Source organism: Gopherus flavomarginatus, chromosome 3 (assembly GCF_025201925.1).
Source record: "Gopherus flavomarginatus isolate rGopFla2 chromosome 3, rGopFla2.mat.asm, whole genome shotgun sequence".
Classification (NCBI taxonomy): Eukaryota; Metazoa; Chordata; order Testudines; family Testudinidae; genus Gopherus; species Gopherus flavomarginatus.
In genome coordinates this window covers 260,467,741-260,484,239 of record NC_066619.1, presented here as the reverse complement: position 1 = coordinate 260,484,239, position 16,499 = coordinate 260,467,741, and the positions used below count along the sequence as shown (strand labels likewise).

Here is a 16,499-nt window from a genome sequence, read left to right as displayed (position 1 = left end):
TATCTGACACCTAGGTAATATGATATTGTGCATAATATGAATATATGGGATTAATGAATTCAATTGTAATCTCAATGGCAAAATATTCAGAGTAATCTTTCTCATGTTGCAGTGACTTTATTGTTACTTTAGTTTTCCAATATTTTTAATTTGCAGTTCAATATAAAGTGCTTCCTGAGCACAGTAGGGTTCCAACCTTTGCAACTGATAAGCTTTGACTTCTACATATGAAGTCAATGGGTTGACTCATGGGTGTAGAAGTCCATCTGTGTGCTGTCATTTTAGGGTTGGAGTCTATATTGGCATCTCATTTATTATGGTAATCATAATTGTTTAGTTAAATCTTGCTCACCAGGGCTTTGATTTAAGTCACCAAATTCACTTCTAAGGGTATGGCTACACTTACAGTTGTACAGCGCTGGGAGTTACAGCTGTCTTCGTACAGCTGTGTAGGGATAGCGCTGCAGTGTGGCCACACTGACAGCTACCAGCATTGCAGTGTGGCCACATTTGCAGCATTTGCAGCGCTGTTGGGAGTGGTGCATTGTGGGCAGCTATCCCAGCGTTCAAGTGGCTGCAACGTGCTTTTCAAAAGAGAGGGATGAGGGGGAACATGGGAGAGAGCAAGAGAGTGGATTTTTGGAGCTGTCAGCTCCCTGCCTTGCAAGTTCTAAGGACTGGAACATACACATCACCAACCTGCAATCAATTTAAAAGTTTCGAGCCCTTCCCCCCCCCCCCTCTTATTCACTAAATGCAAATTATGCACTCCTAAATAGCCTTCAGACCACATAAGCAGCTGCTCAACACGGACTTCCCCCTCCCCCTCTGCCGTGTGACTTCTCTCTTCAAGCAAACAGCTGTGAACCTTCTAAAGCAATTCCCCTGCCTGCCTCCGCTCGCTCGCTCCAGCAAACAGGAGCTGTGTTTGTTTTTTAGATAAGCAGCTCGGAGGAGCTTGGAGTTCAGCCATTCTTCCGATTTGTTGTGAGCAGGCATTCTGGGATACCTCCTAATACCCTGGAGGCCAATAACAGCGCTTTTGGTGGCCACACTTGATGAGCAGCGCTGCATCACCAGCGCTGCAATGGTTACACCTCAAGCAGACCAAGTGTACAGCCAGCGCTGCAGCCAGGGTGTTGCAGCGCTGGATGTGCCTTGCAGGTGTGGACAGTTACTAAGTTGCAGTGCTGTAAACCTACCACCAGCTCTGCAACTCTCCAGTGTAGCCAAGCCCTAAGGGTTTAGTCCTGAAAGGTGTGAGGAGGTGTGAGGTGCAAACAGAACCTTATAAAAAGTGGTAAATACTACTTGCGGTTGGGCCATAATTCAGTATAACTAATCCCAAGAAAATACAACAGAAAAATATCCTATATGATATACAGAAAATATGCTGTTTGTTTCACATTTCTTTGGTTGAAAGTTTGCGCACACATTTATTTTGTCAAACCTCCCCCTCCACCAGCATTATTGAAAATGAAACTTTTAATAAAAAGTTGCAGACATTATGAAAACCTTCTTCTTCTCAAAAAATTTTCCAGCACTATTTTAATTGAAATTCATATGGAAATTATTTTCAAAATTATCAAAAATGTTACTGAAACCAGGGGTTTTCAGAAAGCAAACATGTTTTTTGTTTAAATGAAAAATTTCAAACTTGAGTTTGATAAAAATTGCAGTAAAAAATATTGAGAACATTTCACAAGATGGGACGTGTCCATTTCAAACCCCGGAAATGGAAACAATTTAGAAATTTTTAATTTCCATTATTTTCCAATTTACTGATCAGCTCCAGTTTGATTAAACTAAGTTTTAGGATGAGCAGCCATTCATAGTAATACTGGATCTTATCCCTTGTGACGGACTCAGACCAGAAGGATATAAGAGGATAGTGGAAGGCAGGTATATCAGCCTCAGAATGAGCTGTTCCCTGGATAGCCAAACAAGGGCTACTCCAGGCCAGTCAAGACACCTGAGGCCAATTTAACCAGCCAAGGTCGTTAGGCTAATGCTGGGACCTGACCTATGATGAATACTTCTGAAAATATAAACCAAAATAATTTCATAGCATTAGTTTATTCAACACAAGTTCTTATATCACACTCATCACTGTACTATCTAAACATCTTTAATACAGGGTGTGACAAAGCTCCGAGCCTGTATTGGTGGGTCCTGCACTTCCTCGTGGATACAGTGGCCTCAGAAGTTCACTAAGGTCCTTAAGATGACCTCCCTCTCCTGGTATGGGGGCAGAAGTTACAACTTATGGAGCTATTTTCCTCACAGGCCGGTATGAGAGGTGGGAAGGTGAAATACCCACAGTTTTGGTGCTCCTTAGAGCTCCGTAGGTGTCATTTGGTCTCCTGCCTGGACCAAAGTCTGTTTCCCCTTTTAAAGGAATCTCTGTAGATCATGTGGGGGGTGGTGGGGAACCCAGGCCCGCCCTCTACTCCGGGTTCCAGCCCAGGCTCCCTAATGGTAGCAGCTGTTATCAGCTTCCCTCCTTCACTGATGCTGCTTTGATTCCCTGGACCAGTTCCCCATGCTCCCCTTTTCCAAGCTTCACCCTTACCTCAGGGATCAGTAATGCTTCCTCTCCTTCAGCTCCTTGCACATGGGCTCCTCTCTAGAGAACTGGAAAGGAGAGCTTTTAAAGTGGTATAAGTGGAACCTTAATTGGTTCCAGCTGTCTCCATTAGCCTATCAGCCTTAACTGACTCTTTCTCGGTTATATTATAAGATGATATTGGCATTACTCTTTTACAGAATTGGGGCACTTGATTTGATTGTGTTACTATTTAACAGAAACTCATTCGAGAACAAAACACCCATTAGAAACATTTTAAAACAGTCTGAATGTTTAATGATTTACTGGCAGACTGTGTCTTTGAAGCACAAGGCTTTTTTATATTTAGGTAGCTCATATTTATAAAGCTCTTCAATTAGTCATGCTTTTCTGAAATCTTAGCGTGGGCTGAAATTATTAATAGTTGGTTTAAGCCTGAAACCTATTAATTGAGATATAATTTGTTTTAAATCTGAATGACAAAATTCTGCTCTTGGAGATGCACATACAAAATCTTTTCTGTGGGCTCCCAGTGAGAGTTGTGTGCACATATCTGAGGTCAGAATTTTGCCTGGAGTTTATTATGAATTGTATAGTTTAATTATTTCAGAAAGTGACACTGGTTCCAATGTTGTACACACTTCCCACTGAGAACAGAACCTGCTAATTAAAGTTGTTTCCTTTGGAATGAGAGGGAGTAAGGTCAGCAGTTACGGCACAAGACTGGAGATCAGGAAACCTAGTTCTGTTCTTGTGTCTGCTAGTGACCTGCTGCGTGATCTTGGGCAAGTCACTTCACCTCTCTGTTCCTCGGTTTTCTTTTTGCCCTGTGCCTACCTTGTTGTGCTCCTTCAGGGAGAGATTGTCTCATACTGTGTTTGTCTAGCAAAATAGGGCCCCAATCATAGAAATGAAGGGCTGGAAGGGACCTCATGAGGTCATCTAGTCCATCCCCCTGTGCTGAGGCAGGATCAAGTAAACTTAGACCATCCCTAACAGGTATTTGTCTAACCTCTTCTTAAAATGGTTGAATCCTCTTTGCTACTGCTATGCACAGTGGCAGGTGTTTGCTACATGGGATCTAGAGTTTGTGAGACAGATGCTTTAGTTCTAATGTAGAGTATTACTTTCACTTTCAGCTGTAGAATTACCGGAAACAGGATTAAAGGGAACAAATGAAGGCCATGATCTGCTTTTGACTTCCGCAGCACCAGATGTTCATGGGATCCATTCACTGTTTGCCTTGATCCCCTCATGGACAAAGAAGATTTTGTTCAAACGAGAGTCTACCATTAACCAGCAGCTGGTCAGTAAGATATGGTTGATGTTTAATATTTGAAAGGGTTGAAGAGAAGTAAGATCAGCAGTAGTCTATCACTGGGAATTTAGTACTTAATTAGTAATATAGTTTCTAATTATGTCTCATATGATTATGTTCACCTTCAGTAGCTTCAGCAGTAACATCTAAATGCATGAGTTCCTTATAACTGTAGTGACAGGTACAGTCAGGTGTATGCCATATAAATTCTAATTCTCTAAGTAATAAAATGCATCTTACCATTTGATGAATTTGTTTCTTTACATTGTGCATTTTATCATGGAAGTCTGGTCACCGAAAATAAACATGTCACTTGGGCTAATAATTATATGTGGGAATAGATAATTTAAATAAATTTGTATAAACAGATAAAAGAAGATTCATTGATGGGGTTGCAGAGCTCTTAAACACCAAGGTTGTGAATCAGTTTAACTTCTTTTTCTCTTTCTTCATTACATTACACAACCTGTGTTGTAGTTTTGTATTGAGATGGGTCCATACACAACGTAGATTTTTGTTTTTTCCCTCCCCAGCCAGAAGATGTGCCAAGAATTTCAGTATCTTCTGGGTATGGGATAACTCTTCAGAAATGTGCAGTGGTAAGTTTCGTGATACTGCTTTCTCTTATTTGAGGAAGTAATAAGATCCAAATCTTCTGTGAATATTTTTTGTCCAGTTTTATAAATAAGACCCCTAATATAACCCAAAGCCAGTACACAGAAACAAATACTTTTACGTTGTATAATACAGGGAGGAAGTTGTTATACAATAAATGTAATCTAATACTTCAACATTATCTGTAAGGAATGAGCTTTGAAACAATAGTCAGAAGCATTTACTAACACTGTACAGAGTACAGAACATTACTGAGCAGTGTAGTCTTTATATTATTGATGAGTTGATATTGCTAATGGTATCTTAAACCATAGTAACTGTGACATGGGTTCGTGCTCCCTAAAGGCTACGATATCAGAATTAGCAGGATGAGAACCACTATTAGAAATATCCTTAATTCTGGAGACTATAGGAGCACATGAGGAATGATAGCAGTAAGCACAACAGCATGTGCAAATGATCAGTCTTCTGTTTATTAAAAACCTTACTACACATATAATCAATGCTACAGCTATAGATACATAAGTGAAGATGGACATCTTATGATATTTCGCCAACATCGATGTCTTGATACAGGTTGAACCTCTCTATTCTGGCATGATCAGGCCCGGCAACATCCGTGGTCAGACATGATTTTATTTGTTTTTTATGCTTTATCTATTTATTTCCTTGTGCCAATACAATAAAATTGTGTAACAACAGTAACACTTTGTTACGAAGAGCGCTGGTAAGCCTTGGCTAGGTGATGTTGCAAGCGTTGTTCTGTTTATTCGCCTTGGAGAGATTAAAAATAAAAAGAGACCCGCTTGCTACAATGTTGACCTCATGTGGTTTGGCAAATTCTCTGGTTCAGCACCGGTTAGGTCCTGAGGGTGCCGGACTACAGAGGTTCAACTTGTTCTTGCATCCCCAAGGGTACCAGCAAGATGAGTGAATCTCTCAACAGACGGTTACCTGTAGAGCAGTGGTTCTCAACCTGGGGCCCCTGGGGGTTGTGAACAGGTTTTAAGGGGCTGCCAAAAGAAACCAGAGAGCAGGGCCAGTGTTAAACTCACTGGGGCCCAGGGCAGAAAGACCAATTGTGAGCCCCACGCCCAGGGCTGAAGGAAAAGCCTGAGCAAATTAGCTTTGGAGACCCCTCCCCCCGCCCAGTGCCATGGGGCCCTGGGCAGTTGGTTTCTTTGCTACCCCATAATGTAGACCCTGGCTTTTAATCTACTGAAAAATAGTTGTTGTGGCACAAGAGGGCCATGGAATTTTTATAGCCTGTTTGGGAGGGGGGAGCGTGGGGAGGGTTCAAAAAGAAAAAGGTTGAGAACCCCTGCTGTAGAGGGTCTCCTGAATGATTCTTCCTCACTGTTCATGCTGAGGATCCTTTTTTATTCTGTGTTACGCTCATGCCCATAGCCCTTATGCATATGCATAAGGATTCCAACTCCTTTTCCCTTATCTGGTCTTCCACACGCCATAAAATTTGGGGTGCCTCACTTTTGGTGGGGTATCCTCTTAGTTCCCCTTGTTTTAATTAGCATTTACATCAGTGAGTTCCCATGCAGAATTTCCCATGATGTTACAATCGAGCATCTTGCAGAATTGATGGGTATGTAGTGGCATATTTTCCAAACTTCATATTAGCATATATTTTACAGTAACCTTGTAACTTCATGGGTACCTCCTCAGTTACTTGCTCATGCCTACCCTTTAAAGCGTAATGTGTCTAAGATAAAATCTGACAGGCCTCAGCCTGCTGGCCTTGCATTACAGCCCTACTTTGCTTATAAACCTAATGCACACTCATAAATGCTTGTCAGTTTTACACCTCTATAAGACTTTCCTACTTATTGCTATACCTATGCCTACAATTGAAATCTATTCACTACATGTTAATTATATATAAATTAACCACAACAATAGATAACATAATTAGATGTTTATATAAGGTGATAAGCCACAGCAGATCCTAGGAGGAAGTCTAGTGTAAACATAGAATGAAACTGAAATATTTTTTTTAATGAGTCAATATATTTCAATTATGGCACCTGGCCTTTAATCTATCTGCCAAAATTACAGTCTAATTTTCCAATTTAAAAAAAATATTTTTTTGCTCCCCCTGCTGTTTGAAAAACTCACACAAATGAAGGGACAGTGAAATGACTATACACAAAGACTGCTGTCAAATGCACAAAGGGCCAGATTTTCAAAGATATTTAGGTGCCTAAAGATGCAGACAGGCCCCTAGTGGGATTTTCAAAAGTGCACCAGCAGCTTAGATGCCTAACTCCCATTGACTTGAGGCACTTAACCTGCTGAGATGGGTTTGAAAAATGGCTATTTTTCCAGTTTTTTTTATTTTGGGCCAGATTTTTAAAACTTAATTTGGTTTTTCGTTTTTATTCTGGTCAGATCAGTTTTGAATATTTGTAATTACAGCCAATTCACTCTGCCTGTCCCTTGCATGGAGAAAGATAGTGTGTTGTGCTTTAAGTCAAGCTTGGATTCAGCCTTTCAAATGACCCGGCATACAAGCATTGGGAATTTAGCAGCTGATTTGAAAATATTGACGTGGTGAACTGGACCAGATCCTATGCACAGAGTGGAAAATAGGAAATGGAGAATACATATGCATTACATTGCAGAGCCTAATTAACTGTAATGTTGTTATCAAAATGGCCATGGGTCATAATTAGCAAGACTGAATATTGATGATTTCAGTTACATGAAGTGGTGAGAGACAACCTCCCACTTCAGAAAGCTTTATAGAGCAGACTCATTACTCCTTTATTATAAGAAGATCTTGGAGAGAGAGTTTTGAAACACTTGCATATTTGATTCTTTCTGCTACTCATAATACAACCTAGGCAATCTCATTAAAAATGGCAAAGTCTTGCTGCGCAAGATCAAAGCTAATCTGCTCCAGATGGTGGGATTATCAGGAAATAATCTTTCAGTGCTGCTAGTTGTAAATTAAAAAAAAAATGGTTGTATGTGAATTGTCTTCCACCTTTGGATCAAATTCATATTTTATTTTAACTTGCTAATCTTGCCCTTTTATTTGAATCCTAATACATCTGAACAAACATTTTCCTCCTAACACCTGGCTGACCATATGGCAGCCTCTAGTAGTTTAAATGGAAAAATAAGATCTACTTTGTTCCTTCATTTTAGGAATGTTTCTGAGGCATTTCCTTTGCAAAGCCAGCAGGGAAATGACATATATTTAGTCATTCGAGGACAGATTCTGTAGTCCCTTCCTCACATAGATAATGCCACTGAAACCAGGGTGTAAAGACAACTCAAATGTAGTGGGCCTGGCTTCTCCATTTGTACATTGGGGGTGGAGGGAATAAGGGCCCAGTTTTATCAGTGTGCCCTTTAAACTGTGTCATTCACCAAATGATGAGACCATCAGTGTGTTAGTGCTTTACAGTTTCAATAATCTTAAACAGTGCCCTGGTAAATCTTTATAAACAGATGCAGGGTATACTTTATTTTTTTTTTTGGGTGAATGACACCTCTCACTGTCATCTGTCTTGCACATCAGATGTGTGGGAATCATTCCTAAAGCTCATCCACCCTTTCCCCAACATAAGATTCTGTCTGCAAGTTCCTGATCCTTCTCCCTTCCCTGATTACTCTCGCCCCATCCCTTCTGTTTACTCTCCTTTCCAGCCTTCCCCGATTTTCCTTCTTCACTCAGTCTCCTGTGTGCTACTCCAGGGGCTGATCACATTTGCTGATTGCCTTTTAGAAACAGAGGACAAAAAAATCAGGAATCTATAGTTGCTCAACTGTCTCTGTGAGATGCTGCTTTTGTTTCAAGCTGTAGGAACAAGAGCTGCAGGTTTCAAGTGAAAGCGAGGGCCAGTGGTTTAAGGGAGATTGTGGCACCTGGGCTTCTATTCCCTATGATAGCTGCAGCTGTAGGTAGTTCTCCTCAGTCAAGGTGAGGTATAAGGGTTTTCCCCGCTCCTTTGTTATTTGTTAGAGTGTTTTCTCTAGTGCTTGTCAACGAAATATCTAAGATCTCCTGTTACTTCCAAGTACTCACCTTCAGGCTCTTTCTAATCAGAAGTCAGGAGGGCAGAACTCCAATTTAACTATTATTATATCATTCAAAAATATGCAGATGTATCTAAAGGCATCATCCGTTTGGCCAGCTGAGGAGAATTGCAATCAGAGGCAGAAGCTATTGTTGTGAAAGTGGTAAGGAGTTGCTAGGACTAAACGCTGAATGAAGGACTTTATTAGAATATGGAAAACAGGGGCCCCCCGGGGGGGGGGCAAGTGGGGCAATTTGCCCCAGGCCCCACAGGGGCCCTGTGAGCTCTGGCCAAGAATCCCTTCCCTGTCTACTCACCCGGTGGTGGTCCGAGTCTTTGGTGGCACTTCAGCGGTGGGACCTTCACTTGCTCTGGCTCTTTGGCGGCACTTTGGCAGAGGGTCCTTCAGTGCTGCCAAAGACTCGGAGCAAGTGAAGGACCCGCCACCGCAGACTCAGAGCACCGCCCGATGAGTACAAGCGCCGCAGCGGGCGGCGCCTTTTTTTTATGTCTGCTCCCCCACTTTGCCCCAGGCCCCATGAATCCTCTGGGCGGCCCTGATGGAAAATAGGATTATCCTTTAAACTACTCTCTCTTTCTACTTCGCTTTAGGAAATTTGCCTGGAATTTTCTCCAGTTCTCCCCCCATGATACAGGTGTAAAGAAACAGCACACATCTATGTACACAGGAGCCATGGCTATGGAATCCTATTTCTACCCTGTCCTCACAGTGGAGAAATTTTTTTGCGGAGCATAGGAGGAATTAAGCTTGTGGAGCCTGATCCAGTAGGTGTGCTCTGAGCATGCCTATCTCCACGTAAAATGGCGAGGGAGCAGGAGGAAGCCTCCTTTGTAAACTTTAGCCTAATAGTTAGGGACCTCATCCAGGATGTGGGTGAATTCCCTTCTCTGCCTGATGAGGAGAAGAGATTGGAACAGGACTTCTCATCTCTCTGGTCAAGGCCCTAACCACTGAACTGTGGGATATTCTGATCGGAGGTCAATCTCTCCTGTTTGAAGTTTTATAGAAATAAAACTGAGAGAGAGAGACTCTGAATGACTCTGTAGGCCACACCTTTCTTTTTTGCAATTCCAATTGGCTAGTTTAGGTGACTCCCCTGCCTAGTGTGTGCTGACTTTTGTAGATTGCATTCTCAGGCACCTGTCTCTCCCCATGCATTGTGTAGTAGAAAGTGTAGGTGCCTTACAAAGGCTTTGTGGAGTTTTGTGATTTCCAAGATGCAGATTAGTTAGGTATTACAGCCGCTAAGTCCCTTTGTGGATCCAGGCCAAGGCCTGCTAAATAGAGATGGAACAGTGTTGTGGAAGATTTGAATCTATATAAATATGTGAGATAAAAGGCTCCGGTTTTAATGAGTGTGACAGCCTCCTCTTAGCCAAAACTGTGGGGTAGACTGCAGGGCACACTTGCAGGTTGGGAAACTCTATCCTGGGAAGCAGTGACACTGAAAAGCAGTGACACTGCAGGTCATGGTGGATAATCAGCTAAACATGAGCTTCCAGTGTGATGCAGTGGCCAAAAGAGCTTTGATGTATAAATAGGGGACTATGGAGTAAGAGTTGAGCAGTTATAGTACCTCTTGTGTGACTGCTACTGGAACACTCTGTCCAGTTCTGGATCTAGAATCCAGGTAGCAGTCTGCACTGAACTTCCTCACAAAATGGCTGCTTTAAGCTGCAGCCTAGGCTCCTAGAAATTGAAAGTACAACACAGAAAGCAAATAACAGATGCATCCTACATCTGCCTCAGACCCTGGACATGGCTGGGAATGCCCCAACATGTGAGCTGAGTCTGGAAAGACTCCATGTTTGGGAGAAGGAAGAGTTACTGGGGCCAGAGTGTAGCTGACATGTCCTGGTGACCAACTTTAGGCCCCAGAGAACAAGCACATGGCTTGGACTTCCCAATAGGTGGGCTGAGCCCAGCAAGGCCAGTGTTTGTAGGGAGAGAGCTGGTTGCAAGGAGGAGCAGCTAGAGGAGAAGCAGTCCAGGAATTGTGCCCTGCAGCAGAACGAGGAGGTTCCATATTGTCTAAAAATAAGTGGAACAGGGCTCAATAGGGGGAGGAATGGCGTTCCATGGGTGGGGTGGGGACTGACAAGCCAGTAGGGGGCATACAGTCCCCGGCTCCAGAGATGGCCACAGCTGCAAGATGGGGGTGCGCGACCCCAGCTTCAGCACCCACAAGCCCTGGCTGCAGCCAGGAGGGGGCGCACAGCCTGGGGAGGCCGCAAGGCAGGGATGCACAGCCCCTGCTGCAGTGCCAGCCATGGGGCTGGGGCGCGTGACCCCAACTGCAGCCCTCGGCTGGAGTTGCAGGGTTGTGATTCCAGATATTGAGCTTGCAGTTGCAAGCTGTTGCAGCAGGGCAGGGGCACACAGTCCTGCCTCCACCCCCACTTCAGCTGCGGACAGCTGAAGCAGAAGAAGTCAGAATCTGTGACTGCTGTGACCTCTGTGACTAAATTGTAGCCTTACCCATGGGTCCTAAGGTGGGTTAGCAAGCCCTTGAGACAGGGGGAATAAGGGGCTGTATAACCCTTGTAGACCAGGGATGCCTCAGAAGCGGGCTAAACAGGAGATCAACCTGCATCAGAAGAATTAAGTGATAGCAAGTGTGATGTGCATTAAGGGCCTTCTCTTCATGCTGCCAGAGCTGAGTGTTATGAATTTTGCAGAACCTGATTAGAACATTGCATTCCAATTCTCCTGTATGAGGTCTCTCTGGGATTTTCAGATTCTTGTTTTCACTCAGTCCTTTCTCTGCATGAGCTGTTATCCTGGATTTCAAACTACAAAGTTTTTCTATTACACTGTCGCCAAGCAACAGCTTGACGTGTAGGAGATTAAAATCTCTCTGGAGTTTGAAATCAAATGGAGTGTGATGTGTCAGCAGGTCACTCAGAATACCCTCGAAGAAAAAGCTCTAACGCACACATGCATGCACACACTCTAAACTAAGTGGGCCTAGTAATTTGCAGCTAACGACTACCATTTCACTCCAAAAGAAAACTATTGGTATTTCTGGTTTTAGGTGGCTACTCAACATGATCTCCAAACTGCATATGTAAGGCTTCTGATAAATAATACCAACACACCATCTGCATCCAATGTCACAGATCTTATTCTGCTGGACAATATTACTGGTCTCCACGTTCAAGGAACTAGTGGTAATAAGACTACAGATGGGTTCCAGATATATAAGAGAGGATTCCTGCAAGGTAACTAATTAAGCAGTGGCTCTGCTTTGCAATATGTGAAGACAATTTTTGTGACAAGTAAACTTCAAATTAGGATATTTAATTGTTTATTCTGGTGATTTTAGGTTAAAATAAAAACACCCTTTAACAGTTAATGTATCTTAATTCCAGAAAGGTTTGTTTTCAACTTTGCAATTGTAATATTCTTTCAACTCAGAGGTGTGAGTCAGGCCAAATTTATCTCCAAGCTTGGAGCTGTCTCTGATGTCAGTGGATGCAGAATTGGACTCTTCAGTTATGTAACACTTAGCTCCTTTAAAACCTGACACAAATAAAGAATGTTTGTGTGTTACTTTAATTCCAATGGAAAGATTTTTTTAAAATCAGTATCAACACAGATCTGTTCTGGATAATTTCTTTATCCAAGCTGAAAGTCATGCAGATGGTAACAAAATAACTTACTCAGTAAAAAGTGATATTATATATTTAAAGATTCTTTCTTAAAATAATCTAAGACTCTTATCCTGCCATTGAGTCTGCTTGGCTATTAAGGATTCACCTGCTTGGAAATGACTGTGGAATTTGGACCTGAAGCATTGTCTGCAATATAGATAAGGGAGATTTTAGATCTATATAGGGTTCAACCCACAAACAAGACTAAATTGTTATAACCAAAATACAAGCCCTCTCTAGCCTTGGTTTCAAACCCCTACCTAAAAACTTGGTGTGGAGCCGTGTCCTCCTGCAGGAAATCTGCCCTTTCTGATTCCCAGTAGCTGTTCTTATATTCCTTATTTCTCTGTGTGAGGGGAAAGGAGGAAGGAAGCCAGAATTAACTTCTTGCTTCCTGGGGTCATGATATTGGCCCTGCACTCTCTTGAAGTACATCTCCAGAGCTGTTAAATTGTGATTACTTTTTTAAAGTAAACAAGCAATGGCATGATAGCTAAAAACTGAATACTTACCAAATCGGAAAGTAAAATTAGTCCATATGGGGCTTTAGCATGGTAGGTAGTTAATAACTAGAGCCAATTTCTGATAATGGAAATGCCTGGTTGGTGGCACAGATCGTGGGGTTGGGTATTGAAACTGTTAGCAGCGAGTTACTGGCTTTCAACCCAGAGATTCTTTTGAAAGAATTACCCCCCAAGAAAAGAAACTTGACTTACATTACTCAATTGGCAAACAAAACTGGAACAATTGTGACATCTGGCACAGCTTCCATTAAAGCTGAAATCGAATTTTGCTTTCCATGCCAGTGGAAGGTGTTTCCGTCATTATGAAGAAATCTAAACTAGAATTTAGATTTAGAATAAGAACAAAGCTCATTTGGTTGTAACTCTCATTCATTGATATGTCAGCCCCCAGCTCAGCCCTAAACTGATCTCCAGTGATGGGCATGAAGATTGTGCCTGATGGTACTTAGAGGTGTGTCTGTAGATAATATGTATTATACACATTCACTTCGTTGCTTGGAGGTGTTCTAAGTTAAAATTCTATTTCTGCTTCAGTGAAGTCAGTGACAAAACCTTTTGGCTTCAGCACACTGCAGATGTATGCAGTGGGGAGAAGGTTCACCTTCCTTTGAAGCATCAGAGATTGGCCGTAGCTGGAGACTAGACCCTAGATAGGGTGGACCAGAATGATCTTAGATGCCCGGTTGGTGTGTCATGCCCATGTATTCAGGGCCAAACTGATTACCAGATTTTGGGTCGGGAAGTAATTTTCTCCCAGGTAATATTGGCAAGGATCTTGGTGGGGTGGGGGTTCATGTTCTGCTGCAGGATGGGTTGCTGGGCACCTGCTAGGATTGACTAGGCATATCTTACCTAATCAGTCCTTTGCCATGTAGGGGCCTTGGACATTGGTGGTGCCATTGTCCCTCTTGTTCTCTGCTCATGGCACATTATAGTTTAGTCTCCTGAGGACTGAAATGCTGTGGTCTAACTAGACTGATTGGGCTTAAAATTAAGGTATCTGTGTGAAGGTTAATGTCCTGTGTTTATGTAGGAGGTCAGACTAGATGAACTAATGGTGCCTTCTGGCCTTTAAGTCCATGAAAGTACAAAACGGGAGCAGGATCAACCCCAGAATCAACTACAAGCCTGTACAGGAGACCACTCTAATTAACTAACTCTCATTTCAAGAGACCATCTCAAAGTATTCCCTCCAAGTAATGAGTACAGTTCTTCTCCACTTTTATTAAGAGCATCTCCATCAAGCAAATGTTTATTGGTGTCTTGAATGCTCACTTAATACAGACTTCATTGCAGTTATGTCGCAAAACGTACTGGGCCAGTTTTGCTACTGTAGATACAGAGCAGAGGGTGAACTGTACACCCTGTAACTGCAGGGACAGCTAAACATATGTTGGTGGTGGGTGTCTGTGGGGTTGAGGGAGGAGGAGGGGAGGAAAATGGAGGTTGTGGTACTGCTGCTGGCCTTCCCCACAGATTCATTCTAGGGGAGGAAGCTCCAAGGTCCATCCAAGTCTCCATTGGAGCCTCACCAGTAGAGGCTGCCTGGGAGAGGGAATGAACTTTCTCCTATCCCCTTCTGCCCTGCTTTAGCCCATTTTGCACACAGTGTTTGGTGGCTCTGCCCCTCATGCCTCTAGTGAAGTGAGGATTGCAAGTGGCTTATGCTGCTGCATGCATGTTCTAAGGGGTCTTTCTGCTGATGCAGACTCGCAGCTTGGATTCTACAAGTGGAACCTAAAATGGTTTTTCAATCTATTATTTATATTAAGCCTGATTTTCAGAGGTGCCAAACACCTGCAGCTTTCATTGTCTTCAAGTGTGTGATCAGCACTTCAGAAAATCAAGCCCATTATTTTCCTATAAAACTCCAAGGATGTGTAACTCTACTGGGTTCTATTCAAGCCTTTTGTATTTACTGATTTATTAAAGAAAATAAAGACATGACTGTGTAATAAACTCATCTACATTTAGTTTACACACTGATTTTTCTCTTATAACAGTTGGAGAATACTACTCAATCAACTACATTGCATTTCTTGATGCAAAAGAAACCTGGGATGGCGGAGTCTTGACACTGCCCGCTAAATTGACCTTCAACAGTTCTTCACTGGTATTTCATTTTCAATTTTATTTTATCCTTTATAATTTATGTACACACACACTATGGGAATACTGGAATCTGCTCTTGGCTGCCTAAATGATGAGGTCAGCACATAGAGATTCAAGCTTTTAGACACTATTCTCTGAGTGACACAGATGAATCTGTAAATACATGAGTATTATACATTAGTGATGGGAGTGACTTATAGCACTGGGCCTCTCAAGTTCAATAGAGGAAAGAAATTAGAGCTCTATTTGTGTATTAGCCTATAATTTTCTCCCTACATTTGAGGCCTCTCTCCATTTTATCAGTGTATTCAGAAAATAGCAAAGTTTCATCCATTTGTTTTATGAGTATGTTATAATGTAACCTGAATGTGTGAATGTTCACACTTGAATTCCTTGTAGTCTCCTAGGAGTTGGAAGTTGTGCCATATACTGGTGGAATTGTAATTTCCTTTTTCTTTATAATATGGTCTCAGATTTTCCCCTGCAGCTTTGCTTTCCTAATTGTGGGCATTCTTAATGTACTTGTTCATTTGTGGCCAATTCTTTTACCATGTCTTTGTATATATGTAAACAAATGTATATTAAAATCCCTTTTATGTAAAGACTGACCATCTTAGTAAGAATAATTTATGACAGTTCTTTAAATGGCTCTTTTCATTCAGCATTTAATGTCTAATTGGAACAGCCATAGTTAAAAAGAAAAGTCAATCATTAATTGATGAGGGCTAGGAAAAAACTTCCCCTATGAACCGATTTTTCCAGCATTGCCTTTTATGGAGTTTTTGCAGCTCCCTCTGAAACATCTGGTACTGTCCACTGTCAGAGAATTGGTGGACCACTAAACTGATTTGATGGTGCAATTTTTTTACAATCTGAAGATGAGTTTTGGAGCGTTTTCCTAAGGCCATGCATGAAGGAGTGAAGTATTGAGATGCATCTCATCACAGCACCTAGAAAATCCCTGTGAGTCACAAAGCCTGAGTTAGTTGCCCAGGCTCCCAGTACAATGAATAGGGAGACACAAGTGCCTTAGACAGTGATCCACAAACACCAGTATGCTAGGCAGGGAGCCACCTAAGCTAGGCAATGGGAGATGCTGACCAGTGGTGTGTGCACTAAGCCTCACCCCTCTCAGACTTAGGCACCTAAGTCTGTGCTGCAGGGAGATGCCTATCTCTACCAGAAATTCTCAGCTGTGAACCCTTTCCTGCATTTAGGTACCTATGCTGTTTTAGCAAGAAGCTGGTGGTGGGGGTTGGGGAGGAGGACCTCCTGCATAACTTTTAGCCCAGTGACTAGAGTTCTCACCTGAGATGTGGGAGACCCCCAGTTCCAGGCTCCTCCTCCACCTGAGGGAGAGAAGGGATTTGAAGTATTTTGCCACCTCTCAGGTGAGGTATGAGGGAGGGCCTTCTCTTTTGCCTCTTCCTGCCAACCCCGCTCCACTGTTTTTTGTGAACTCGTCTGAGGGACCTGATCTGGTATGTGTGCTTAGAGGATGCTTACTGGATTGGGTCCCACACACAACTTAGGTGGCCAAATGCCTATGATCCCCTGGTTTGTGAATTGCTCTGAGACTGAGGCGGGAGATAGGCCTCTGGACGCCTAGAGGGAGGCAGAAGCCTTTATGTTCAGAGGCAGAAATGTAG

General features: G+C 42.5%; 1 protein-coding gene across 5 annotated transcripts in view; it reads left to right on the top strand.

The window, feature by feature from the left end:
• The window catches only part of EVC2 (EvC ciliary complex subunit 2), a 168,672-nt gene that overhangs the window by 13,557 nt on the left and 138,616 nt on the right, over window positions 1-16,499 (top strand). For all 5 annotated transcript variants that reach the window (XM_050947364.1, XM_050947365.1, XM_050947363.1 and 2 more), the window contains exons 3-6: window positions 3,706-3,872; window positions 4,418-4,483; window positions 11,596-11,782; window positions 14,742-14,851. In XM_050947364.1, coding sequence (XP_050803321.1) covers window positions 3,706-3,872; window positions 4,418-4,483; window positions 11,596-11,782; window positions 14,742-14,851 — 530 coding nt within the window. The remainder of the gene's footprint in view (window positions 1-3,705; window positions 3,873-4,417; window positions 4,484-11,595; window positions 11,783-14,741; window positions 14,852-16,499) is intronic.